Source organism: Chionomys nivalis, chromosome 9 (assembly GCF_950005125.1).
Source record: "Chionomys nivalis chromosome 9, mChiNiv1.1, whole genome shotgun sequence".
Classification (NCBI taxonomy): Eukaryota; Metazoa; Chordata; class Mammalia; order Rodentia; family Cricetidae; genus Chionomys; species Chionomys nivalis.
In genome coordinates, this window is record NC_080094.1 from 22,247,712 (window position 1) to 22,273,532 (window position 25,821).

Consider the following 25,821-nt stretch of genomic DNA (forward strand, 5'->3'; position numbering starts at 1 on the left):
TTCCTGTGTGTACCTAACTGCTCCTGGAATGGATGGAAAAATTAATGGGACAGATTTTGGCTCCTAGCTCTGCACATTAATTCATATATAAAAGTTATTTGAGCGTTAACCCATTTGCTGCCCAGGGCAGCTCCCCAGCCACAGATCCCAGCGCACAGCACCAGTTTAGCTACTGGGCTTGCTTTCCTGTCAGGGAACCTTGAGTTTGCAGCCATTTCAAAGGTCACTAGGGCCCATCCTGGTGCCCTTGCCCACCTTTCTTAGGTTCTGTGTTCATGCAAACCCTAGCTGAATCCAGCAACGGAAAATGGCCCTTGCTTGCAGAGTTTGTACCCTTAGAATTCGGTGTTGGGATCCAGCAACTCTTAGCCTGGAGCTGGGCTGTGATTCCCGGGGTCCTTATTCATGACCGGATGCGTCAGTTGCCACACCACCCTCCCATCTTCAAGCTAAAACTCGGGTACTCAATAGGCCACAGGCTCTTAGGTTGACTTGTACCCGCATCCCTGCCCGAGCACAGTGAGTCACTTGGAGTCACCTGAAGGGACCATACCATGTTTCCTCTACCTGGCCCTCATTCCTCCTGCTGCCGACTGAAGAGATCTTAACCTTCCTGAGTGTCGGCTCCCCACAGGCTTTCTGGGGTGCACCGAATGGTGTCCTCTGCTCACTTAGCACCCCTCTAAAAGCAGAGGTAACCTCTCCCCATACTGCACTGTTGGCTGCAACCACAGAGTGGCCGCCGTGTTGTTGGGAGGTCACTTGCTGTGCACTCTTACAACATCTGTGTGCACCTGGTGAGAAAGTGAGGGTGAGTGAACAGTTAGGTCACTCGCGTCTGCAAGCCCAACAAAAAGAACCATTGGGCCAGCCTCAGCTCACCTCAGTTTAGCACTGACACTGAAATATCAAGCAGCTCCAAACCCAGAAGCTCCATTTAAACACTTTTCTAATTAGAAGGAAAAAATGTAGCCAAAACAAGTGGAAGGCATTATTTCCGGTCCCCGGAAGACTGCTCTTCAGGAATTATTTTTGTCACCTTTTGTATACTTCCACTTCCAGAAAGGGGCAGAACTGTTAAGAGGCATTTATAAAAAAGCTGAGCATGACTGAGGCATGGTTGTCTTGAGGCTAGCCTGAGCTACAGCATGAGACCCTGTCTCACTAAAAGGCCATCAAGACAGTTCAGTGGGTAAAGGTGCCTTGCTGCTGACTCCAATGACCTGAGTTTGATTTCTGGGACCCCACATGTTAGGGAAGAACTGAGCCCTGCAAGTTATCTTCTGGCTTCCACTCTCCATGGCATTGGTGACCCCTCACACACACACACACGCGTGCACACACACACACATGCATGCCCACACACACACAATATAAAAATAAGGAAACCATGAAGCAAAGTTGAGAAGATAAAATGTGAGTAGGAAAAGGAAAGATGGGAAATAACTATACTAGAAATCCTACCCAGAAGAAATAAAACCCCATGACTTTCATGGGCTGGAGAGATGGCCCAGTGGTTAAAATCACTGTCTTCTCTTCCAGAGGACCTGAGTTCAAGTCCCAGCACCCACTTTAAGGATTGCAGCCTGACAGGGACAGACAGGCAGGACAGGGCCAGGATGCATTAGCCTCGCGAAGAAGGGAGTCTATCCCTTCTAGGCTCTGGTCCTGGGAATGTCAGAGCGAATTCAAAGGGACACTTCGGAGAACGCTCACCAGAACCTGATGCTGGAACTGCTTTGTACTGAATGTACTGAAGAAGTAGAAAAGCCGTAGCCTTTAGGAAGCTGCTCTGCTGCAGCCTGGCCACAGACAAACTGGTTGAGTTTTATCCACATAATAATTACAGCACTTGAGTGAGGTGTGGCAGGAACGACCACCCCGCCATGCAGTAGGAGAAAAGGTCGACTGAGAAGAAAGCACTCACTGTGCAGGGTGACCCTGTAGCAGACTGGACAGTGACACTCAAGGTGACCCTGTAGCAGACTGGATGATGACATGCCTTCTGTGCCCTACGTAATTGCTCTCTGTGCAGTTTGGGGTACCTGTCTGGGGATCCAGGATGGTCACTGTGCAAGGTGACCCTGTAGCAGACTGGGCAGTGACATGCCTTCTGTGCCCTACCTAATTGCTCTCTGTGCAGTTTGGGGTACCTGTCTGGGGATTTAGGATGGTGGGAAGCGGACACAGGCAGTAGAGATGCTCTGGAGAAGGCAAGACTGGGCATCAAGATAGTGGGACTGCCAGGTGTGGTGATGCACCCCTTTTATCCCAGCACCGGGAGGCAGAGGCAGGTGGATCTCTGAGTCTGAAGCCAGCCTGATCTACTGAGTGAGCTCTAGGACAGCCAGAGTTACATAGTGAGACCCTGTCTCAAAAAACAAACAAACAAAGGGATGAGGATACCAACTCTGTTTTGAGTATGGAGAAGACATGTAATCATGAAAATGAATGAGTGCCCAGGGCAGGGAGGTGGCAGTCCTCAGAAGAGGTGGTAGGAAGAGCAAGGATGGGCACAGGAGGCAGGGTCTGGAGAGAAAGCTGAGGGGGTAGGGAGAGCTTCTGGAAGGACTTCCCTTGTGGCCTTGCTGCAGCATAGGGGCCAGAGAGTAAGCCAGGGAGGTTTAGGGGCTTCAGAATATTCTAGGAACATGACTGACCTTTGCAGATTGCAAGAGGTCACGGCAGCACGTGGGAACATTGTTTGAGTCTTTGGAGATGTGAGCAGAGAAGAAATCCTGCTTAGTTGAGTAGTAAGGATTTCCCTCGAATGGAGGGACTCTGGTCATTAATCCCTCTCAAAAACTGAAGTCTGCTTTCAAGAACAAGACCTGGCCCTGTAGAGGTGGAAAGAACCCTTTCTTTAAAAAATTAATTGTTTTTATGTGTGTGTGAGTTCAAGGTGAGTTCTGGGAAGGTTCTGGGTGCTAGGCTCGCCAACAATAGCTCAGTGAGGCCCGCAAGGACAGGTGTGATCAGGGACAATCATGGCTAGGGGTCTTTTGCTTGTGTGTATGTCTGTGTACCATAGGGTCTGAAGAAACCAGAAGAAGGTGTTGGATCTCTTGGAACTGGCGTCACAGATGGTTGTGAGCCACTGTGAAGTTGCTGCACCGAATCTGAGCCCTCTGAAAGAGCAGCCAGTGCTCTTAACCATTAAATCATCTCTTTAGCCCATCTCCATCCCCCCTTTTCAGTAAGGTTTCACTGTGTAGCCCAGGATGGCTTGGGATTTGCTATGTGGATCAGGCTGACCTCAGACTCACAGAGATCAGCCTGCTTCTGCCTCCAGAGTGCAGGGATTTATTACGTGCACCATCACATTGGCTTGAACCCTTTTTTGAGACGAAAGATTGCAGGAACAGAAGGGAGACAAGAGATTCCTGGAGGGAAACCTGGGAGAAGGAGGAGGAGGCTGGCTGTTAGCCCAGGAAACCCAGAGTGTGTCCACCGCTGCGGGTAGTCGGGAAGGGAGCTAATGGATCTACTGGGAACAGATGGGACAGCCGCAAGTGGTTTCAGCTCTTCCCTTGGAAGTCGCGCTCCTGCTTCCCTGTCCCCGCCCACCACCAGCCTCTCTGGCCCCACTATGCCCATCATGCCTTGCCTACTCAATCTACAGCATTTGGTCTTAGAAAGGGGTAGGTCAGACCTCAGACCCACAGCCTTGGTTCTCCCTAGTCACACCTGCCCTGTGCTAACCACGCAGCAGAGGCTTTCTGGGGACCTCCCTGAGCCATTGTTGGTGAGCCTAGGATCTATCCAGAATGAAAGCACCTTTCCAGAATGTGGAGGGGAAGATAAGGAGAGGTGCCCCAGAGAGCCTGCTTTCTCTAGAGCTCCAGAATGGATCATGGATGCTAAGCCCAAGTACCTGGTTTATACCTTGGTTTAATCCACAGTTTATAATTATTTATGAGTCTATCTTCCTCACCAACTGTGAGCTTTTCCAGGGCAGACACAAGCTCTTACTCATCTTTGGGAACCCCCCACCCCGTAGTAGCTGAAAGTAGACACTAAATCCATGTTGGGGAGACTGGCCCGAGGGAAAAGGGAAGGGGTGGGCAGGGAGAGGTGAGTGTGTAACAAGGGACTGAAAGGCTTGGTAAATAGTCTCTTCCTCCTCTCAAGTTCAGAAGGGATGAGAAATAAGACACCAGACAGAGGAACTAGTGTCAGGGATAAGACTGCTCGGAGAACATCAGGTTCACTAACACCCCACAGACTAGGCATCCTGCCCTTCCGCAGTTCCTTTGTGAGTTTATACTGAGTTAAGTATACAAGGAACATGCTAACTTTCCCTGAGGTGGAAGGGGGCGGGAGAGAGAGAGAAGGAGAAGAAGGAGTGAGAATGAATCAAAGGACAGAGTCCAGCTCCTCCCCAGCCCAGCTCCTCCCCAGCCCAGCTCCTCCCCAGCCCAGCTCCTCCCCAACCCAAGCCCAGCTTCTCCCCAGCCCAGCTCCCCCCAATCCAGCCCAGCCTCCTCCTGGAGCCCAGCTCCTCCCCCAGCCCTCAGCACACAAACCTATTCCTCTTCCTTGGGAATGAGAGGGAGAGGTGTTGAGGGTGCTGAAGAGAGATTAGCCTCTCCTCCTTTACAGACTGGAGTGGGAAGTCCCTCCTTTCCTCCTTTTCTGAGCCCAGCTCCACCCCGAGTCGAGCCCAGATCCTCCTCGAGCCCAGCTCTTCCCCAGACCTCAGCACACAACCTTCCTTGGGAAGGAGAGGGAGAGGTGTTGCGGGTGCTAAAGAGGGGATGACCCTCTCAGAGGTCTCCTCCTACAGAGTGGAGTGGGAAGTCCCTCCTTTCCTCTTCCGGAAACATGAGTGAGGAAAGGCCTCCCATTGCTGGACAGGGTCATATGGTCGGACAGGGGCAGAGACTGGTAGAGGTATATGGGAAGTAAAATGGGCCCTAACATCTCATAGTCACTTTTCAGAAAAAAAAAAAAAATGTCCAGCATGCTGGGGAGGTTCGTGAATATTGGCATGTACACACACACACACACACACACACACACACGTGTGCAGAGGAGGGGATGATCTTGCCTCCTATGATAGGCCAGATCTTTGAGGCATTCGTGGGCCACCAGTCACAGTTCACTGACATTCTGGCAGCCATCTTGGCCTTCAGGGCCAGTTTTGGGTCTACAAGAGACTGGCTAGAAAGAGATCTTCTGGCCCCTGCTATTCATCTCTCTTCAGACCTACATCCGACATCCCACAGCCTGAGAATCTCAGGTCCAGAGAGACTAGGACCACTCTGTTAGGCCCTTACCACAGATTTACTCCTTAGATTTCCCAGTGAAGGCTGTGCCACTGGCCTCATTTTACAGATTTATCACCTGTGACTCAAAAGGTGACCTCACCCATTAAGAGGCAGAGCCATTGTTCCAACCACCAGGGTATCTGACTCAGCTACTTGGCACACCCATGGCCCCTGGTCGGCTAGCCCTGGGTCTCAGCCCCCGGGGGTTTCAGGATGGGACAACAGAAAAGTTGGTGACCTTCTGGAGACCCCTGTGGCACTCAGTGAACCAGTCACACTCAGCTGGGCTGCTTTGGGCCCCTCTTACACACTGGGTGACTTCCTAAGCATCCTAAGACTTGGCTCTTATATCTTTCCAACCCCAGGGTGTGGTGTGGCTCTGGGGATTTTCCCCACAGTCTCTTGCTAGGCTCCTCAGACTCCACCTTCCAGGACATCCTGGCCTTAGTCCCCCAGCTCGGAATGCCCCGCATTGGCTGGAAGCATATTTATATGTTTGTTTGGTTGGTTTTGAGATAGAATCTCACTATGTAGCCCTGGCTGGCTTGTAACTCACTTGGAACTGGCTGTATAAACCAGGCTGAGATCTGCTTGGCTCTGCCTCCCAAGTACTGGGACTAAAGGTGTGTGCCACCACACCCAGGTTTGTTTTGTTTTTATTTATTTATTTAGGCTTTTTGGGACAAAGTGTCGCTATGTAGTCCAACAGATCTCAATTTCAGCCTTCCTGACTTAGCCTCCTAAATGCTTGGATATTATTATTATTATTGCTATTTGACCTTTTTCTTTCTTTCTTTCTTTCTTTCTTTCTTTCTTTCTTTCTTTCTTTCTTTCTTTCTTTCTTTCTTTTTTTTGAGACAGGGTTTTTCTGATGCTTCAGAGCCTGTCCTAGAACTCCCTCTGTAGATCAGGCTGGTCTGGAACTCACAGAGATCCACCTGCCTCTGCCTCCCAAATGCTGGAATTAAAGGTGTGTGCCACCACACTAGACTTGACAGAAGCCTCTTCATCTTTATTATCCAGCTCCTGCCCATTTCTAGGACTCTTCTGCTTTGCCCCCTTGCCTCGCCAGCTCTTCAGGCTTCTTTGCCTTGGCTTAAAGGTCCTGGTGCACTCTGACTGCCCTTCCTCCAGAACCCTGTCTCCCCTGACCCAGAAGCTCCGCAGTGATAGTGTGTGGCTAACACCGGAACATCCTGCAGCTGGAAGACTACAGCGGACTTCTGTCCCTCCCTCCACAGGGCAGGCACCTGCCCAGGCGCCACTCAGCTTGAGATAGACGACAGACAAGACTAAGTGGCCCCCAGGAAGGCCAAGCGTTGCCAGGAAGGCGCCGGACACTCCCTCTGGACAGGAAAATATTTTCGTTCCTCCTAATGACAGTCATTAAGGGGCCTGTGCCACACACTGCAGCCACAGGCTGAGCTTTGGTCGGTCAGGTGGCTCCCAGCACCCTAGGCCCAGCCCGAAGGCCAGAATCCACCTGTCTACCCTCCCATTGCCCTTCACCCACCCAGGCCAAAGGGAGGAACAGCTGTCTTTCAGCCTTGGGCGCCTAAGCTTGATGTGCACCCTATAATTGCTAGAATGTCAGGGATTCTTGTGACCCTTTTCCTTTCACCTCACCCTCTCACCCTGCCCTTTGCAGCTACACAACAACAACAACAGCAATAACAACACACACACACACACAAAAAACAAACCACATAGTCCAAAATCAGAGTCAAGGGCTACCCCACTTCACCAAACACCGAGTAACCAAACAAATCTTTACACAGACATGCAAAGTTCGGTACACCAGCATGCACTTCAAGACGAACACACAAGCCCACAGACCTACAGTGTGCACACATGCAGTCATGCACAGGTGCAGTTCTGCATGCATGGGTATGCGTATATATTCATTTAAATAATATGAACTTTCCAGCATTCGATAACCTTTTTATCTTACAAAAATAGAATCTAGCCAGGCATGGTGATACATACCTGTGATCTCAGACCTTGGGGAGCAGAGGCAGGAGGATCAGGAATGGAAGATACATAGTAAGTTTTGAGGCAAGCCTGGGCTACATGAGACCTGTCTCGAAACCAAAAGTATAAACAAACCGAATTATCTATCAGTGAATGAGTGGTTGTTCACCTATGATACACGAGACCTTCAGCCTGCATGCTGCCATGTGGATGAAGCGAGAGTGTTGCACTAAGTGAACAGAAGCTATTCGCAAGACAGATGCGCTAAGTGAACAGAAGCTGTTCACAAGACAGATGTGCCGTGATTCCCCTGAAAGAAGACCCCGAGGTAGTTCATGGAGAAGGAGAGTAGAGTGGTGGCTGCCAGCGGCTTGGTGGAGAGGGAGAAATGCCAGTGCTGTTTGTGGCTAGACTCTTGGGTTTGCCAGACAATGAGCTCTGAGATGGATGTAGAGATGGGCGTACTTAACGCCACTGAAGAGTGCGGATGGAAAAGCTAAATTCAGTGTGTATTTTTACCACAATTAAAAGTAGTAAACAAGCCGGGTGGTGGTGGCGCATGCCTTTAATCCCAGCTCTCGGGAGGCAGAGGCAGGCGGATCTCTGTGAGTTCGAGACCAGCCTGGTCTACAAGAGCTAGTTCCAGGACAGGCTCCAAAGCCACAGAGAAACCCTGTCTCGAAAAACCAAAAAAAAAAAAGTAGTAAACAAGGCAGGGTGGTGGTGGCGCATGCCTTTAATCCCAGCACTTGGGAGGCAGAGGCAGGCAGATCTCTGTGAGTTCGAGACCAGCCTGGTCTACAAGAGCTAGTTCCAGGACAGGCTCCAAAACCACAGAGAAACCCTGTCTCGAAAAACAAAAAAAAAAACCAAAAACAAAAACAAAAAAGTAGTAAACAAGTCAGGCGGTGGTGGCGCACGCCTTTAATCCCAGCACTTGGGAGGCAGAGGCAGGCAGATCTATGTGAGTTTGAGGCCAGCCTGGTCAACAAAGTGAGTTACAGAGATAAACCCTGTCTCGAAAAACATAAATAAATAAATAAATAAATAAATAAATAAATAAATAAATGTAGTAATCAAGGGGCCAGTGAGATGGCTCAGCAGGTGAAGGTGCGTGCTGTCAAACCTGATGACCTGAGTTCAAATCCCCGGATGGATCCACACGGTAGAAGGTGAGAACCAGCTCCTGAAAGTCTCCCTCTGGCCTTCACTCATGCTCTATGGTGTGTGCACAGACATGTGCACGCATGCAAGTGCACACAGTAAATAAATAAGTATATAATAAACAAATAAATTTAAAAAGTGGAAAACAAGATCCAGCACTGAAAAGATGTGCCAGAGATACACAGGGAACCCAGCAGCTCAGGGACTACCTACCTGCCTGCCTCTGGGAGCCCTGAACAAACCTCCCCTCCAATGAAGCTAGAGATAAGGTCCTAATGAGGGCTCTCTTACTCTTGCTGCCCCCGCAGCTCATCACCCTCCCACAGACTGATTTTGTTTACCCAGATTCTTAACACTCTAGTAAGTAGCCTACCAACCCTCCAGGGAAAGAACCCTTAAAGGACCTCCCTGTGCTCTGGTTTCTGCTGCACACCTAGGCTGAAACGGAAGCTTTTCAGGTCTTAGACAATGCCTCCCTCACACCCTGCTCCCCTTTATCTCTCTTCCCCATCTCCTATCCAGCATTTCCTTCCATTCCTCTCCACCCTGAGTTCTCTTTCACAGGCACCTGTATTCTAGATCTGACCATAGAACAGATGAACCCAATTCAGTCATATTGGACTGGATATATACAATAAGGCTTTAGGGGGTTCCCAACACCCTTGTCAGATCTCACCCCTCTACAGGAGGGTGATAAACATTCTACCCCTACCCCACCCCCATTGTGCCACTATGTGCAGTTGCCAACTGATGGAGAAACCTCTTCCCTATCCTCTGAGGACAAACCACATGTCCCGGAACCATGATCCATGACTCTTGTTGGGGCAGATACCTGCTCGGTTTTTCTTCTGACCTTGCTCTCTGCCCTTTCTCTGAGACAGCCTTGGAAGGCTCAGCCCCAGTGGAGGGGAACCTGGCTCCTACCAGGCTGAGAGCATCTCTGGAGCTCAGTGTGCTGGAAATGCAGCTGTCTACCTTGGTTCACCACGCTTGGCACACAGGCGTAGCTGTTAAGACACTGGCTAACAGGCAAGTTCCAAGCATGGCAGTTGATGTGGTTCAGGGGGTAGAGGCTTTGTCTAATGAAGCCCTGGATTAGAACCTCAGCAATGTGGTAAGCTGGGGATGGTGATACACACTGTAATCTCAGCACTAGGGAGATGGAGGCCGGAGGACCAGAAGTTCATGGTCGTCCTTGGCTACTTAGTGAATTCAAGGCTAGCCTGGGTCATATGAGACTCTGTCTTGTGGTGTGTGTGTGTGTGTGTGTTTGTGTTGCCAGTGTATCTGCATGCCTGGTTCCCACAGAGGCCATAAGAGGATGTTAGACCTCCTGGAACTGAGAGTTACAGATAGATGGTCATGAACCATGGGTGCCTGGAAATTAACCCTGACCTTCTGCAAGAGTAACAAGTGTTCAACTCAGCCAACCCTCCAGGTCCAAGACTTTGTCTTAACAACAACAACAACAACAACAACAACAACAACAACAAAAGCACACTCCAACTTAAATGAAAAAGTCTTTATAAAACCTAGTACCATGTACAATGACTATGTGCCAATTAAAAAAATAATATTAATAAAATGGGGGGAGGCAAGCTCCGGACACTGCCAGAGTCTCAGAACTTCTGGCATATTCAAGGTGTATATTTTAACAGTCCCTGGCTCTTCTTGGGGGTCAGAGGGAGGACTCCTAATCCAAGTCCTTGGAGGATGGGCTCAGAATTGGATTGAGGATGCTATGAGCACCGTGGTTATGGCAGAGGCCCAGGTGGGAGACAGATGGGTGCTGATGATTCTGGAGCTCTTACACGCGGTTCCACCCTCACTGGGGTCTTAGATGTCTGTGGACTAAGGCGCATACACTACCTATTGTGGTATGTTTGGGAGCTATGGCCAGTCTCTATGTTAGTATTGGGTTCGTTTACATGTGTTTGGTCAAAATGTGTGTGTGAACCTATAATCTACATCTGCATGCTGGTCAGTTGTCTGTGTGGTAGAAGATCTGCTTGTGTGTCTTGAGTCATTCATCTACCATGGTCTGTGTGTGTGTGTGTGTGTGTGTGTGAGAGAGAGAGAGAGAGAGAGAGAGAGAGAGAGAGAGAGAGAGAGAGAGAGAGAGAAAGACCTAACCATGGTCTGTGTGTGTGTGTGTGTGTGTGTGTGTGAGAGAGAGAGAGAGAGAGAGAGAGAGAGAGAGAGAGAGAGAGAGAGAGAGAGAGAGAGAGAAAGACCTAATCTCTGCAGGTTGCTGGGTTGCTGAGGGTAAGGGTTGCAGGTTGTGGCTGTATATTCCCCCCTGTAGGGAGTACTTGGAGCAGAGCCAGCAGCGTGCTCTAGGGGCCTGGCCCAGCCACTTCCCTGAGCAGGCGAGTCCCAACAGCAGACAGACAGGTGGGGCTGACCCAACAGGTTCCCAAGGCCAGGGGCAACAGGGCGGAGCATGGTTCAGACTTAGGGTGGCAACACTTTGGGGGCCCGGCCACACATGCAGGGCTGGCAAACTGGAGACAGTGTCTTCATCTTAGAGCAGCCAACCCAGGTGCAAGCCATGGAGCCTCGGGTGGGTAGGGCACGAGGCGGATGCATACATTCAGTGGCAGCCTAGTGCCTGGAGGGACCCAGGGCATGGCAGGACCCCTGCGGAGCCGGGTGGAGGAGCTCAAGCGGCCCTGGTGGAGGGAGAGCTCGCCCCTGGTGCTCCAGCACAGCGAGGCTGCAAGGCTTGCTGCGGACGCGCTCCTAGAGAGGGGTGAGGCTGCCTACCTTCAGGTCATCTCCGAAGAACGGGAACTGCCCTTCCTCAGTGCCCTGGATGTGGACTATATGATCAGCCATGTGCGTGGGGTTCCCGAGCTCAGCGAGGCCCAGGGATCAGAGACCCTAGGGCAGGACCGCCACAGCATGCTCTCTGAAGTTACCTCAGGCACCTACTTCCCCATGGCTTCTGACTTAGATCCCCCAGACCTGGACCTGGGCTGGCCCGAAGTGCCACAGTCCACAGGTTTCAGTCCCACCCAGGCGGTTGTTCATTTCCAGAGGGACAAGGGCAAGAGCATCAAGGACCTGCTGCGATTCCTCTTCAGCCAGGCCCACACGGTAAGGGGCTCGTCTCACAGATGTGGATACAGATGTGGCTCACAGGGGGAAGGGGAGCAGTTTGGGCCATACAGAAGCTTAAGTGGGGAACCGGGACTAGATTCTCTGACCTCTGTAAGATTCCCCAGCTGCCAGAGGACAGGTGGGTGATTTATTTTCCGCTGGCACTCATGAACATTAAGTATAACTTCACTCCTGCAAGTGCATTGAAATTATTGGAAGGGGTCCTTCTCTTTCATGGAAGTCTATCGCTTTGATCAGATTTACGGAAAAAAAAAACCAAACTTTAAAAAAAAAATTTATCTATCTATCTGTCTTATCTATTTATTTGAGAGACAGGATTTCTCTGTAAAACAGTCCTGGCTGTCCTGGAACTCGCTTTATAGACCAGGCCTTGAACCTTGAACTCACAGAAGCCTGCCTGCTTCTGCCTCTTAAGTGCTAGGATTAAAGATGTGAACCACCACTGCCCGGCTTAAGCCTTGTTCTTATGTTATGTTCATGAGTGTTTGCCTGCATGTGTGTGCACCATGTGCATGCCCGGTGTCAGTGAAGGCCAGAGGAGGGTGTCAGGTCCCCTGGAAGTAGAACTCACAACTAAAACAGTTGTGAGCCACCATGTGTGCTGGGAATCAAACCAGGTCCTCTGGAAGAGCAGCCAGTGCTTGTTCTTAACCATTGAACTATTTCTCAGGTCCTCAAGAAAGTTTATGCATCCCTCACCCCCAGACTAAGGACTCAACCATGGTGAACAGCTGAGCTAATACCTTCACTCCTAAAGGAAGAAACTGAGGCCAGAGGGGGGCAAGATGTTGCCTAGAGAGGTTGTCTAGGTCTGGGAGGGAAGAGGTTTCTGACTCTAACCCCAACATGGCTCAGCTCAGTTCATCTCCAGCTGCCTAGCAACCTCCTGGGCTGCATCAACAGCTGGGCCTGAAGCAGGGCCATGGGCACTGGCCATGGGTTTTGGCATGGGCTAAGCTTTTAGTTTGGCACCAAGGAGGACTATAGAACAGAAGCCACTGGGCTTGGGGACATTAGGAAGGGGCAGCCACACCTGGGAAGCCCCTAGCCTCACAGCAGTGTAGCTTCACTGGTGGAGCCCTGGCTCCCACTCAGATGAGGGAATAAATATGAAAGCCCCTGGCAGGGTTTGAGATAGGGGTAGACTCCTGCTGCGGAGAGCCAGGAGCCCACCAGCACCTCCAAAGCCATGTTAGCAAGCTTGCCTGTGCCGTAGGCACGGGAGGGCTGAGCTTGATTGGCATGGAGAACCGGGTAATTAGCGAGGTTATTGCTGTTGTCATCACTGTCCCCCTTTGATCTTTCAGTGCCTGCTCTCCCCACACTGGCCAGACCTGTGCTGCATAGTGGAGAATTCCCCAGTGCCCTGCCTGCTCACCTCAATTAGACTTTTCTGCCCTTGGGCTAAGAGTCGGGCTACTGGGCTGAGCTGTCACTCGTTCCCAGAGTGACCTCAGACGTGTTTTGTTTTCCCATAGTCCAGTGTTCTCCATTTGCTAAGAAGGCAGCAGGAAAGGGGAGGGGCATGGTTATTGAGCCTCTGTTGTGTGTTCTGGCCAGCATTTTCACATGTATCCTTTGTAGCTATGGGAGCCACTCCACTTAGCAGACAAGGAAGCTGAGGCTCCCTAGGTGACCCCAGGACTGTACTTCTAGGAAGTGGAGGAATGTGGATTCGAGCCCACTTCTTTTGGCTCCAAGCTGCAACAGTAGGCCCTGCAGAGGACAGAAGACTCTCACAGTAGAGACACTCAATGGGAAGGAGGAGCAGCTGAAGGCTTAGGGAATACCTGTATGCTAGAGGCACACGCCTCAGCACGCAACTGTTCAGGAAGCTTGGGCCCACTTAGCACAGGCATAAGGAAAGGAGGGTTGTGAATACAAGCTGCCATACCAGACCTCTGCAGCTTCAAGAGCATCTGAGGTTTGGTAAAAGACAGAAGTCCCCAGCACTGGGTCACAACTTCTCCCCTACTAGCCCCAGACAATCCCTAGGCCAGAGCAAAGCTGGTGCCAACGGCAAACATGGGAACCAGTCTGGAAGCTGAGCTCTGCTTCTGACTCCCGCCTTCTCTAACTCTCCAAAGAGCAGAACTTTAGACTAACATAGCTGATCTACAGACATCTTTGAGAATCTGCTACCAGACACTGTCCATAGAACAATTCCTCGAAGGCTTTCGAACAACCAGAGCTTCAAGATAGTCAGTTCTCCCTGTGCCCAAGAAGAACGCAGGTTAAGGCAGACATAGTGACACAGTTCTGTAACCCCGATAAAAACGGGGCTGAGACAGGAGTGAGCTCAAGGCCAGCTTGGATTACTGGGTTACACAGAATGAGACCCTGTCAAGAAAAAAAAAAAAAAAAAAAAGAATCCGATTCCGGGCTCATGTCCTGGCTTTCAACTAAGCTTTTCCTGGGGCTGAACTTACCCTGCCTCCTTCAGGTGGTGGCTGTGGTGATGGATGTATTCACGGACATGGAACTTCTGTGTGACCTCATGGAGGCCTCCAGCCGACGGGGTGTCCCCGTCTACCTCCTCCTGGCTCAGGAGCACCTGAAGTACTTCCTGGAGATGTGCTATAAGATGGACCTCAACGGGGGGCACCTGGTGGTCAGTATGGGCTGAGAGCTTCAACTGTGGGGAGAGGAGGGAGTTGGGAGGGCAGCTGGCATCAGTGAACACTGGGGGAGCAGTGGGAATGGGACACGTGGTTCCGTTAGCTGTGGAGGACCAGACACCCCTTAGGTCACAGACAGAGCCTGAGAGCCACTTTCTTCTTTTTCCCAATTTATTTTTATTATTTTAAATTATGGGTTGTGAGGGTGCTCATGGAAGCCCCAGGAATCAGACTGCCCTCCTGCGGGAGTCACAGGGAGCAGCGAGCCACCTTACAGCGAGGGCTGGGAATAGAACTCAAGTTCTCTGAAAGAGTGCTCTGAACTACTGAGCCATCTATCCAGCCTGAGCGCCCCTTCCTGAAGGTCACCCTCCCACCCATCTCCCTTTGCTCTCGGCCCAGAACATGCGGGTGCGGAGCACATGCGGGGATACCTATTGCAGCAAGGCGGGGCGCCGATTCACCGGGCAGGCCCTGGAGAAGTTTGTCATCATCGACTGTGAGCAGGTGGTGGCAGGCAGTTACAGGTGAGACGATTAAAGGGAGAGGGGCCTGGCGGGCCGGGGGGGGGGGGGGCTGCGCCACGATCTAGCGAGGGCATCTCAGATCTGCCTGCTTTGAATTTCTTCCATCAAACAAACACGTACTAGGCACCTGCTGTGTGGGAGGGACCATGCCTGGCTATTGATAGATGGGAGCCCACTCTACTTAATGCCTTGGTATAGAAAGAAACTACTGCACGTGGGAAATAGAGGGACTTCGGAGACCCTCATCCCCGACCCAATTCTAGTACTGGCTGCTCCTGTTGAGCCCGGGACTCTGCGCTTTGATTCCTGACTCTGGCCCTCTGTCCCCAGCTTCACCTGGCTTTGCAGCCAGGCCCACACCAGCATGGTGCTGCAGCTGAGGGGCCACATCGTGGAAGACTTTGATCGGGAGTTCCGGTGTCTGTACGCTGAGTCACAGCCTGTGGAAGGCTTCTGCGGCAATGAGGATCCACTGTCTTCCCGGGTACCTCGTCCTCCTCCTGTGACGCTGGCCTTTGGACCTGGAATTCCAAGTGCTACAGGCTCCTCCCCCTCTAGCAACAGCCTGGGCAGCATCAAGCACTCGCCTCTTCTGGGCCGATCTTCCTATCTTGCTCTACCCGGCGGCGGCGGTGGCTGCAGTGATATGGGCATGGGGTCCTCATCCCCAGGTCCTGCGCACCATGAAGCTGGTGGCCCACCGTCCTTGTACCGTCAGCTTTCAGATCCTAACCACAGCTCAACTCCTGGACCCTACCGGGCCAACCTGAGCAAGCTGGGGGCATCTCCATGGTCCCAGTCCTCTCCTGCCCTCAACCACTGCAGTGCCAGTCCCTTGACCCTGACAGTGGGGTCACCTCTGCTCCCATGTTCCCGCCCCCTCCTGCACTTCACCAGGGGGGTCCCAGCACTGTCCCGACTTCCAGAGAATGGGCTCCCAGCAAGTCAAGAGCCTATCCTTCCACGAGGTCGCTGGGTAACTGGCCCAGCTCTGGAGACAGTGGAAGAAAAAAGGGTATCTCTGAGTCAGAGTCACGATCACCTGGATCGAATTGTCCCCTTCCCTAAAGCAGGAGGCCCCAATTCTAGAGTCACCCCCAATTCAGGTTCCCTTCAGCATGGTGAGCAGGCCCTAGATGATAGGAGACTGTCCCTGAGCCATAGCTACAGCCAGCTGGATCTCCTGTCCCAGGGTCAGGGTGGCCTGGAGTCAGGTTCCCTCAGACCTGGTGATCTGGGTCTAGAGGACAGGAAACTGTCCTTAAACCACAACCATGGCCAATTGGACCTCCTGCCACAAAACCCCAAGGTCCAGGCCTCGAAAATACCCCCTAATGCCAATTCTTCAGCCAGGCACGACAATCAGAGTCTAGACGAACGACGGCAGACCCTAGGCCACAGTCAGCTGGACCTCATCACCAAGTTTGACCCATTCCGGAGTGAGGGGCCTGGACCCAGTGGTCCCCCAGAGCCAAACCCAGTTTGCATGGCCGGAGTAGGCTCTGCAGATGAGAAGCGACTGACTCTGGGCCACAGCAAACTGGACCTCATCACCAAGTATCATCAGCTACAGGGTGCCCGGCAGAGACCTGAGCCAGGCTTCCCAGGAGCTCCACTAAGTGGCCATCAAAATGGCAGTAACAATGACCTATTTGCACCCGAGAAACGGCTGACCTTGGGCCACAGCAAACTGGACCTCATCACTAAGTACAACAAGTCCAAATTCAAGCAGCTCCGAAGTCGCTTTGAGTCCTAACTCTGGTCTTGGCAGGGTCAGCCCCTCCCTTCATCCATAGATTTGACATGTTCAAGTTCAAGACTGCAGCGTGAGAGTATAAGGCTGGGATGCTGCATAAGGAGGGGAGGCGTCTAGCAGTCCAGGTCAGGTGCTCCCTGGGCTCAAGACTCTTATACACACACGCACAGGCACACATACAAACAGAAGCTGGAGTTACTGGCTGTTTTCTGTATGTCCTGGGGCTGGGCACTTCACATCCGTTATTCCCATTCTTCATAGCCTCAAGATGGACCTCTTGTTGGCATATAGTATATTAAGTATTATTCTCTTCCACCCCGTTTTTTTTTGTTTTGTTTGTGTTTGTTGGTTTATTTTTAGTTTTTGAAGCCAGAACATTATTTTCTGACTGACTGAAATCCTCAAGAATAACTGGATGTTGCAACAGCTGCCCTCTTGGGTTTAGGTTTTGTTCTTTCACGGAATCCATGTCTGAATCTGTGACAGACAACTTTTAGAGGCCTTATCCGCCTAGTCCCAGTAGCGTGTCACTGCTGGGCCTCGGCACTCCGGTTGTACTTTCTCTGGCACTTGGCTGCAGAGCCACGTTGACCACAGGCCGGCTTCTGAAGGTGGTGGCCTCAGCGCCACAGCGGCAGCACAGTGTCATGTGTCTTAGTGCGACACTTTCCAAAGGAAGACACTCCTTTCCTCGTCTTCTTTTTGCCACAGAGGCCAAAGAGTCCAGAAGATGGTCTTCTGGTTTGATAAGTTCGGAGTTTAGATGGGTAATTTGGAGGCAGATCCAAGTAAACTTCGGGTTAGGGAACCCCGCCAGGCCGGAAGCCCCTGGCTTTAAACATGTATTTTGTTTGCACAGACCCAACACACAGCATCTGTAGTTCCTGAGTCGCTATGTACATAAAACTCAGACACTACAAGGATGCCCAGGTGCCCAGACAGTACACACAGAACAGTGACCAGGTACCCAGAGATGCATACGGTGAGTCCACGTAGCTCTGTGTGATGAACTCACAGAACTTTAGCTGCAGGTGCTTAGTCTTGTCTGCCTAAATGAACGGCCACAGAGAATGCATGCAGTCAGTACACACAGGAGAACCCCCTCGGGATTCACAGACTATACACATATGACCCCCATCCTCACTTTGCTTGCAAAGCCCTGCTCTGAACATGCCAGAGAGCTGCAAGATTGCTAACACGCAGATCCAGGGGGCTGCAGCTTAAATGCATAAACCACTGAAAACAAGGCAGAGCTGCGGTAAATGAAAAATGTACTAGGGACAGAGGGGCCCGGAGGTGGTGGGGCGGTCAGGAAAGTCTATCAGAGAGAAGCTGACTTTGAGGCAGGTCATGAAGGATAGGGTAGGGACAGAGGCAGATAGGGGAGAGCTAGGACTCTTGGTAGAGTTAGCCGGATGGAAAGAGGGCCCAGAGAGTAAGTCTGGGGTGAACGGAAGATAATCATAGCATGTGGGTGGACACTGGACACCTTGCTCAGTGTCTCGTGAAGCTCAGGCTGCAGCTGGTCATGGACCCTTTCCTGAAGTCACCGCCTGCCTGAGAGAGGGCATGGTGCAAATCAATAAAGGCATACATGCTGAGATCCAGTAGCAACCTGATGTGTTCTAAACTGTGGGGTTACAGGATGGAGCTGGGGAAGGGGTAACGTTCAGGTCCTTTTCAGATTAATAGGATTCCTTGGAGAAGAAAGAGAGTATAAAGAGGGTCTGAGGGAAGGGTTTCTTAACTTCTTCCTTCCTTGCTGTGGCATTCTGAGACACCCTGAGTGCTTTTGTAGATTCTACAACAGATAAATTTATTTTGTCTATGAAAACGGGCCACATCACTATCCTCAGGGCAGGTGGTGACAGCTGGCATGTGTGTGTATTAAACTGAGCGTAAGGACACACGGAGGAAGGAAGCCAGAACTCACATCTTTGCCCACCCTAGACTTCCAGTCTCCCCAACACCCAGCTTCACACATAGCCCCATCTCTCCAGTATCTTCTTCAGCCTGTTTCCTCCGGTTCTGGGCATGTCTCTTCCAACCACTTTGTCCTGGGCTCCTTTCTCCCTACTGGACACTCTCCTGGGTGACCCTTGCCCCGAATTTCAATCCTCAGCCTCTGACTCTCCCCTCTGCTCCAGATTCGCATTTCTGTTCGCACAGCCAGGCTGGGATCATAACCTTTCCCAAACCTGCCCTCATCAATCCATCTTCAGTCAGACAACACTGGTTCCTTCTCATTGGCCCAGCCTCAGGTTTGGTTGATTAGTCTTTAAAAGACCCCATAGAGCGAGGAACCAAAGGCCTAAAGCGAGAAAACGATCCGGAGGCGGGGTTGGGCGGGGCCAAACCGCGTCGATAGCAACCATAGAGTCCTCCCAAAGGGCGGGGCTAGAGAGGCGCAAGTTTGGCTTGGCTCACGCTTGCTCCCGGAAGTCGGCCTAGGAGGAGGCGGAAACGGAAAGCTAGTTACGGGAGAAGTTGTAGCGTGTGGAGATTGGAGTCGTTTGGTGAGTTGGTGGGACGTGGGACAGCGAGGGTCAGTTCCGGGCTCCGCGGCGGGAGGATTAGGAGCAGGAGAGTCAGGAGGGATCCTCTGGGTGGGTGCGACCCGAGGTCTGAGGGGCTTGAGAGGGCGGGTCAGAGGAAGCGTGGTGGGTTGACCCGGCTCCTGAGAGGATCTGTCGGCCCAGAGCCCGCAGTCGCGCAGCCCCCAGGCTTCTTTCATGGCGGTCAGAGCGTCGTTCGAGAACAACTGTGAGATCGGTTGTTTCGCCAAGCTCACCAACACTTACTGCCTGGTGGCCATCGGGGGATCAGAGAACTTCTACAGGTGAGAGCTCCTGGCCCTGGGGCGCCGGGTAGGGAAGGGATGCTGGGAGCGAGAGGGACCCCGGGAACCAGCGACTCCGTGTCTCTACAGTGTGTTCGAGGGCGAGCTCTCCGAAACCATTCCTGTGGTGCATGCATCCATCGCCGGCTGCCGAATCATCGGGCGCATGTGTGTGGGTAAGGCAGGTGGAAGACACCGAGGGTCGAATGGAGCCTTGAAGCCCTGAACCAATCATTAACTCCTGGAGCCTACCCCAGTGATCCCGGGGGTTTCTAGGATTTCAGGCTCGCTGGACTCAGGAATCTGTCAGGAGTGGGTGGGACTCAGTCTAACTGCGGATCGAAAGCCTGCTAGCACAGACTTCCCGAGAGTTGGCCTAGCAAACTTGTATTAAGTACTTTGATTCTTGATCTCTGTTCCTTCACAGCGACGCTGGAAAGTAGGGATTGCCCTCGTTGGACTATTGAGGAAACTTGACTCTTAGAGCTGTGTGACTCACCAAGTTCCACTACTAGGGTGGAGGAGGATTTGAAGCTCACCTTTCTTTTTTTTTCTCTGATTACGGACAAGTTGCTTCATGCTATTAAGCATCAATTTCTGCCTTAGCAAAGTAACTAAGAGTCCCAGGCTATCCTGTTCAGCTACATTTAAATCTTATATTCTCTAAATACATCTCTTGAATGGCAGCCTTTACACTTTGATCTCTAAGCACCGCTGAATAGCCTCCAACTTTAAGTTCTTTTTCTTTTTTTTCCCTTCCACTTTGGCGTCAGCCACACTGTCCCTGTAGCTAAGAATGACCTAGAACTCCTGATGCTCCCACATCCACTTCCCGAGTTTTGGGATTAGTATATGTGTGCCATCCTGCCTAAGCAGTTAACTTGGCTCTGTGTACATTGCTGCCACCCCTTTTTGGGTTTTGTGAGACAAGGTTTTTCTGTGTGTCAGTCCCAGCTGTCCTGGAGCTTGCACTGTAGACCTTGCTGGCCTCGAACTCACTGAGATCCACCTGCCTCTGCCTCCCAGGTGCTGGGATTAAAGGCGTGCGCCACCACCACTGCCCCCCCCCCTTTTTTGGTTCTGCATGTTGGCGTTATTCAGACTTTTATTTACCTTAAAAATTTTTTTTTTCACTGTTGAGCATGGATGGTGACTGTACATAGTTTCTTATTTACTGCAGTGCTCTGACCTTTAACTGTGTCCTTAGGATATGAAGCAAATTCTGACAGGATATGGGAGATTTTAGCCTGGCGTTTGGTCTGTTTTAATGAAAGTAACTTGAACTTCAGAAGTTCAGAACTGTGGCTCCTAAGGCTAGGCAGGAGTTTAGCTGTTGTCATTATGTAATGTAGTTTGTTATTTCACACAGTTGAAGGCTTTGTATCAATATTCTAATGATTACAAGTATTTAGACAGTTTTCACTTTGGTGTCTAAGGACTAGTACTGCTATGTAGATATGAACTTATGTACATATTTCTATTGGACACACATATGATAAATGGATTGAAGTAGTCACAGGGTGTGTGACAGGTTAGGGTAGTAGATGGCACCAGTGATTAGCTGAGACAGATGTCCTTTGTGCACTCCAGTCAGCAGAGAGTTTTAGTTGTTCTGTGCATTACTGCTGCCACATGATGATCTGTGGGAGATTTTAGCTGTCAAGTAGGTGTGTAATGATAGCAAAATGTAATGCCAAGAGCCTTCCGTGCCAGTCCTGAACTCCCCCCAACCTCCAGTTGGTAACGATGAGGTGGATGATGTTTGTTGGGATAGATTCTTAGCCATCTGAGGCCTGTCCAGGGGATCCGTGGTTCATGCATGGATCTGTAGGATTTGAGTTTAGAGCTCTCTTAGCTAATCGGGCTAGAACAGGAGATATCCCAGGAAGTATCTCTTATGCTCATGGGTTATCTTTATCCTACCTTACAATTTTGTTCTCTCCAGGGAACAGGCATGGGCTCCTGGTACCCAACAACACCACGGACCAGGAGCTGCAGCATATCCGCAACAGTCTTCCAGATTCAGTGCAGATACGGCGGGTGGAGGAGCGACTCTCAGCCCTTGGCAATGTTACCACCTGCAATGACTATGTGGCCTTGGTCCACCCAGACTTGGACAGGGTGAGACGGCAGTTTGGCCTGGAAGTTACAGGAATAGCCTAGCTGGTAGTTAGCCACTGCTCCCCCAAGGCAGGAATTGAGGGTTCCGTTTGCGTATTTTCTCAGTTATCTCAGTACTCAAAGTTTCTTACTTCTATAGGAAAATAAGACCTTTGTGTGTCAGTAAGTATCAAGCTGGGTAGGGCATTAATCCTTCAGGGTTGGGATTGGCCTATTCAGTGTTGGGCCATGGCCATGATAGTTGGTTGACAGTTGAACTAGGGTAAGTATGTATTATTGAAAGGGTGACATGGAGCCAAGACTCATGTTTTTCAAGGCTTGCCTAGGTTTTAGGGGTTCTAGGCTGGGCCTAGACTCTTAGCCATCCCCAGATCTTGCTCAGTGAGGCTTCCATGTGCAGATGTGTAGTAAAAAGGGACTCAGGGAGCAACGTCTGGGTTGTCTAGAGAGCCCCTGGATGTTTGGTCTATGTGTTCTGGACTGTGGACACAGTACCTTTGTTGGCAGGAGACAGAAGAAATCCTGGCTGATGTGCTCAAGGTGGAAGTCTTCAGACAGACAGTTGCCGACCAGGTGTTAGTGGGGAGCTACTGTGTCTTCAGTAATCAAGGAGGTCTGGTGCACCCCAAAACGTCAATCGAGGACCAGGATGAGCTGTCCTCCCTTCTTCAGGTCCCCCTTGTGGTAAGCATTCCTGCTTTCTGCCCCCTGTCTGCTAGAGGCAGTCCCTTTTGTCAGTCATTACCTTTCCTAGTTTGACACAGGAACAGGCTTTGGGAGAAGAGTCCTCCCTTGTAGTTAAGAACCATGACTTATGTTGAGCTCACCCTCTGCAGGCCGGCACTGTGAACCGAGGGAGTGAGGTGATTGCTGCTGGGATGGTAGTGAACGATTGGTGTGCGTTCTGTGGTCTGGACACAACCAGCACAGAACTGTCAGTGGTGGAGAGCGTCTTCAAGCTAAATGAGGCCAAGCCTAGTACCATTGCCACCAGCATGCGGGATTCCCTCATTGACAGGTAACTTTGCCCTTTTTTTGTTTTGTTTTTTGAGACAGGGTTTTTCTGTGTAACCCCGACTGTCCTGGAACTCAAGAGATCTGCTTTCCTCTGCCTCCTGAATGCTGGGATTAAAGGCGTGTGACACTATGCCTGGCTTACATTGTTTTTGAGTGGGGAAGGAAGCCATGTCATTGAACCAGAGCCATGTTCTATTTGGGAGGTTGTCCCCAAATGTGAGCATGCATACGACTTAGAGCCCCCAAATGTCCCTTGGCATCTGCTCAGATTCAGCCTTCCTTGAAGACTGGGCTCTCTAGGCAGACCTTTCCTGTGATCCATCTTACTTGATCACTGACCATGTTCTGCAGTTTGTATTTGCCTATGTGTCCACTGTCTCTAGCTAGTGGTCTAAACCCTGAGATCGAAAAGCGCTGTTAGCTAGGGAAGGTGAGAATGCTCCTCTTAATCACTGAGGAGACCCCAGATTGCTAAGGGCACTCTTAAACAGGTTGCAGGTGGATTTTATATTGAAATCAAAATTTAGACCAATGGTTCTTAACCTGTGGATTTCAACCCCTTTGGAGGTTGAATGACCCTATCTCAGGGTTGCATACTGGGTATCTTGCATATCAGATGTTTACATTATGATTCATAACAGCAACAAGATTACAGTTTTGAAGTAGTAATGAAAATAATTTTATAGTTGGGGTCCTTAGAACATGAGGATTATTAAAGGGTCACAGCATTAGGGAGGTTGAAAGTCTAGACTTGTGTGGATTAAAAAGCCAACCAAGCTGGGCATGGTTGCTCACTGTCTCACTTGGGAGGCTGGACCAAGACTTGACTCATCTGGAAGAGCAGCAGGAGCCAATGCTGGGTAGTTTGGCCTCCTTTCTCTCAGCCTGCCAGGGACCTTTTTTAAGGCATGCCGTACCCAACTAACAGACACCTCTCTGAGGATAGAAACCCCAAAGTGGCAAGAAACAGATCCTTTGTTTACCATGGAAGGACTTTCCCTTTATCCTACTGGATTTGTTTGTACTGATGCCCATGGATAAAGCTGCATGGGGTAATCAGGTAGTGTAGTTCTATATCCTGTCCCTAAAGGCTTCAGTGTAGTATGGGCGATAGAGTTGCTATGTGTAACTTCTGGCTGTTAAACAAACAACAATGGTTCCCTAGTTGTCCCTATATGGAAGCTTGTGAACCGGTGGGAAATTTTCTGGGATTATAGAAGTTTCATGGGTGATATTAGTCTGCTTCAGGGGATGAGGAGGTGTTTAAATATGGAGAAAAGAGTGAGGAAGAGCCTCATATAGATAGAGTTGGGAAATGCTGAGTGTGTGAAGGCTAAACGTTTCCCAGAGGGCCGAGGGCTTCACATTCCAGTATCAGGAAGTTTGGGTTGTTAGCCTGGGATTTCAAGCTTTAATGGATGTTGGGTTGCTCGTTTGTGTAGAATCTCAGAATACAGTTGAGCTCTGTGGCCCAGGCCGGCAAGGTGCTAACGTAGAGCTGTGTGCCACCACACCTGGCTGCGTGTGTATCTTAATAAGCTGCTCTGAGAAGTTTTGATGAGGACATTTTGCACTCACTCTGACTAACTTTGCTGTCAGAACTGGTGAACAATTGAGAGTTTATGCACTCTAGGCAAGTGCTGTGCCATCGAGCTACACCCCAGCCTGAGAAGTTGTTCAACAGCGTTTATGTGCCAGACAGTATTAATATGATGATCAGAACACGCCCTGACCTTTGGAACAATGGAATTTTTTTTTTTTTAAGATTTTTTTATTATGTATACATACAACATTCTGCCTCCATGTATGCCTGCACACCAGAAGAGGGCACCAGATCTCATTACAGATGGTTGTGAACCACCATGTGGTTGCTGGGAATTGAACTCAGGACCTCTGGAAGAGCAGTCAGTACTCTTAACCTCTGAGCCATCTCTCCAACCCGGAACAATGGAATTTTGTAAGGAGGTAGTGCCAATAATTTAACCAAGAAATAAAAATTTTGAGATTAGAGAGATGGCTCAGAGGTTAAGAGCACTCGCTGTTCTTCCAGAGGTTCTGAGTTCAATTCCCAGCAACTACATCCATCTATAATGAGATCTGGTGCCCTCTTCTGTTCTGCAGGGATATATGCAGACAGAACACTGTATACATAATAAATAAGTAAAAAAAAAAGTTTATAAGTAAATTTAAAAACTTCTTAAGTAATAACTGCAAAGAAATTTATATAATCTAATAATTGATACCTATCAAAAAACTGTAACAAAATACTGAATTATAGAGACTATTTTAAAGTTAAGCAGAACTGCTAGCCACTGGTCAGTGTGTTCCTGGTAGTCCTTGCCTATGCTGTTAGACAATAGAAAGGAAAGGGTCTTAAGGAAGGAAAGGAAGCCTCATTAATCAGTTTCCTTTGGCTTTTGGACATGTTTAGAGGTGCCCATAAGACTTCGCAGTGAAGATGCCAGCTTGGCATGGGGTGATAGCATAGGGTAAAGTGCTTGCTGTGCAGGCAGTATTCCCAGCACCCACATAAAAGGTGGGCTCTGTGCCACGGCTGGGAGCTCACTGGCCACTTGCAGAAGTGATGGGTTCCAGTTTCAGCGAGAAACCCTGTCTGAAAAAATAAATTGGAGAAGCAATGAGAAAGACACATGACATCAACCTCTATACAGGCCTGCACACACAATAAGCATTCCAGTTTCTCTATCAGGCAGTGACTAGCACCTCCGGTAAGAGTGATTTCACTCTGACCTGTTTTCCAGTTTGTGCACTTTTATATCAGCAGTTCTGGAAAAGGAGGCCTGGCCTCTTAGAGGCTAGTCTGGGCACATCTTGTCCTCACTGAACTTTCTTGCTTCTATTTCTTATGTTCTGAAGCTCAAGTTTATGATCAATGACCGAATAAATTGGAGAAAGGTGACCTAATAAGGAAAGAATAGATTTTACTTTTCAAACAGAGTTTTAGGCCAGCCCTTGATGTACAGGATTAGTCAGATCTGAAACCTTGGGGACAGGTGGGCTTGAGTGGCTTTTCAGTGACCGAGCAGAGAGGTCTGGGGTGGGGCAGTGTGCCCTGTAAACAGCTACTGACCCACACTTTCTCTCTGCAGCCTCACCTGAGTCCCCTTCCTGCTGTTGTGTGGCTCCTGCCTCTGGACTTCAGCTCCTTGTCCATGTCTGAGCTAGTCTGTACCAAGTGCTGGCAGCGGGCCATGGCAGAGAGCTCATCAGAGCTGAATGGTTGATGCCCAATTCTTCACCTGTGCCATCTCTCGACTATTGTTGCAGAAAAACCTGCCTTGTTATGCCGGCTTTCAGTTCTTTTGATCCCTGGATGAAAGTTCTGCTGTCTTGTGCCCCACCCCATTAAAGGACTGCCTCCCACCGTGCTCAGTGTGCTCTTTGTGGACATCCT

At 50.3% G+C, this 25,821-nt stretch overlaps 2 protein-coding genes across 2 annotated transcripts; both read left to right on the plus strand.

Moving 5' to 3' along the window:
• The first annotated feature begins 11,033 nt into the window (after positions 1 to 11,033).
• Fam83c (family with sequence similarity 83 member C) lies at positions 11,034 to 16,429 on the plus strand. The gene is made up of 4 exons (XM_057780144.1): positions 11,034 to 11,504; positions 13,972 to 14,139; positions 14,549 to 14,673; positions 15,004 to 16,429. Exons 1-4 carry the CDS (start codon positions 11,034 to 11,036, stop codon positions 16,427 to 16,429), a joined length of 2,190 nt encoding a protein of 729 aa, XP_057636127.1.
• Positions 16,430 to 18,852: 2,423 nt separating this feature from the next.
• Positions 18,853 to 25,808, plus strand: Eif6 (eukaryotic translation initiation factor 6). The gene is made up of 7 exons (XM_057780963.1): positions 18,853 to 18,945; positions 19,129 to 19,268; positions 19,359 to 19,444; positions 21,214 to 21,389; positions 21,897 to 22,073; positions 22,226 to 22,407; positions 25,517 to 25,808. Exons 2-7 carry the CDS (start codon positions 19,162 to 19,164, stop codon positions 25,524 to 25,526), a joined length of 738 nt encoding a protein of 245 aa, XP_057636946.1. The 5' UTR covers positions 18,853 to 18,945; positions 19,129 to 19,161; the 3' UTR covers positions 25,527 to 25,808.
• Positions 25,809 to 25,821: the final 13 nt, after the last annotated feature.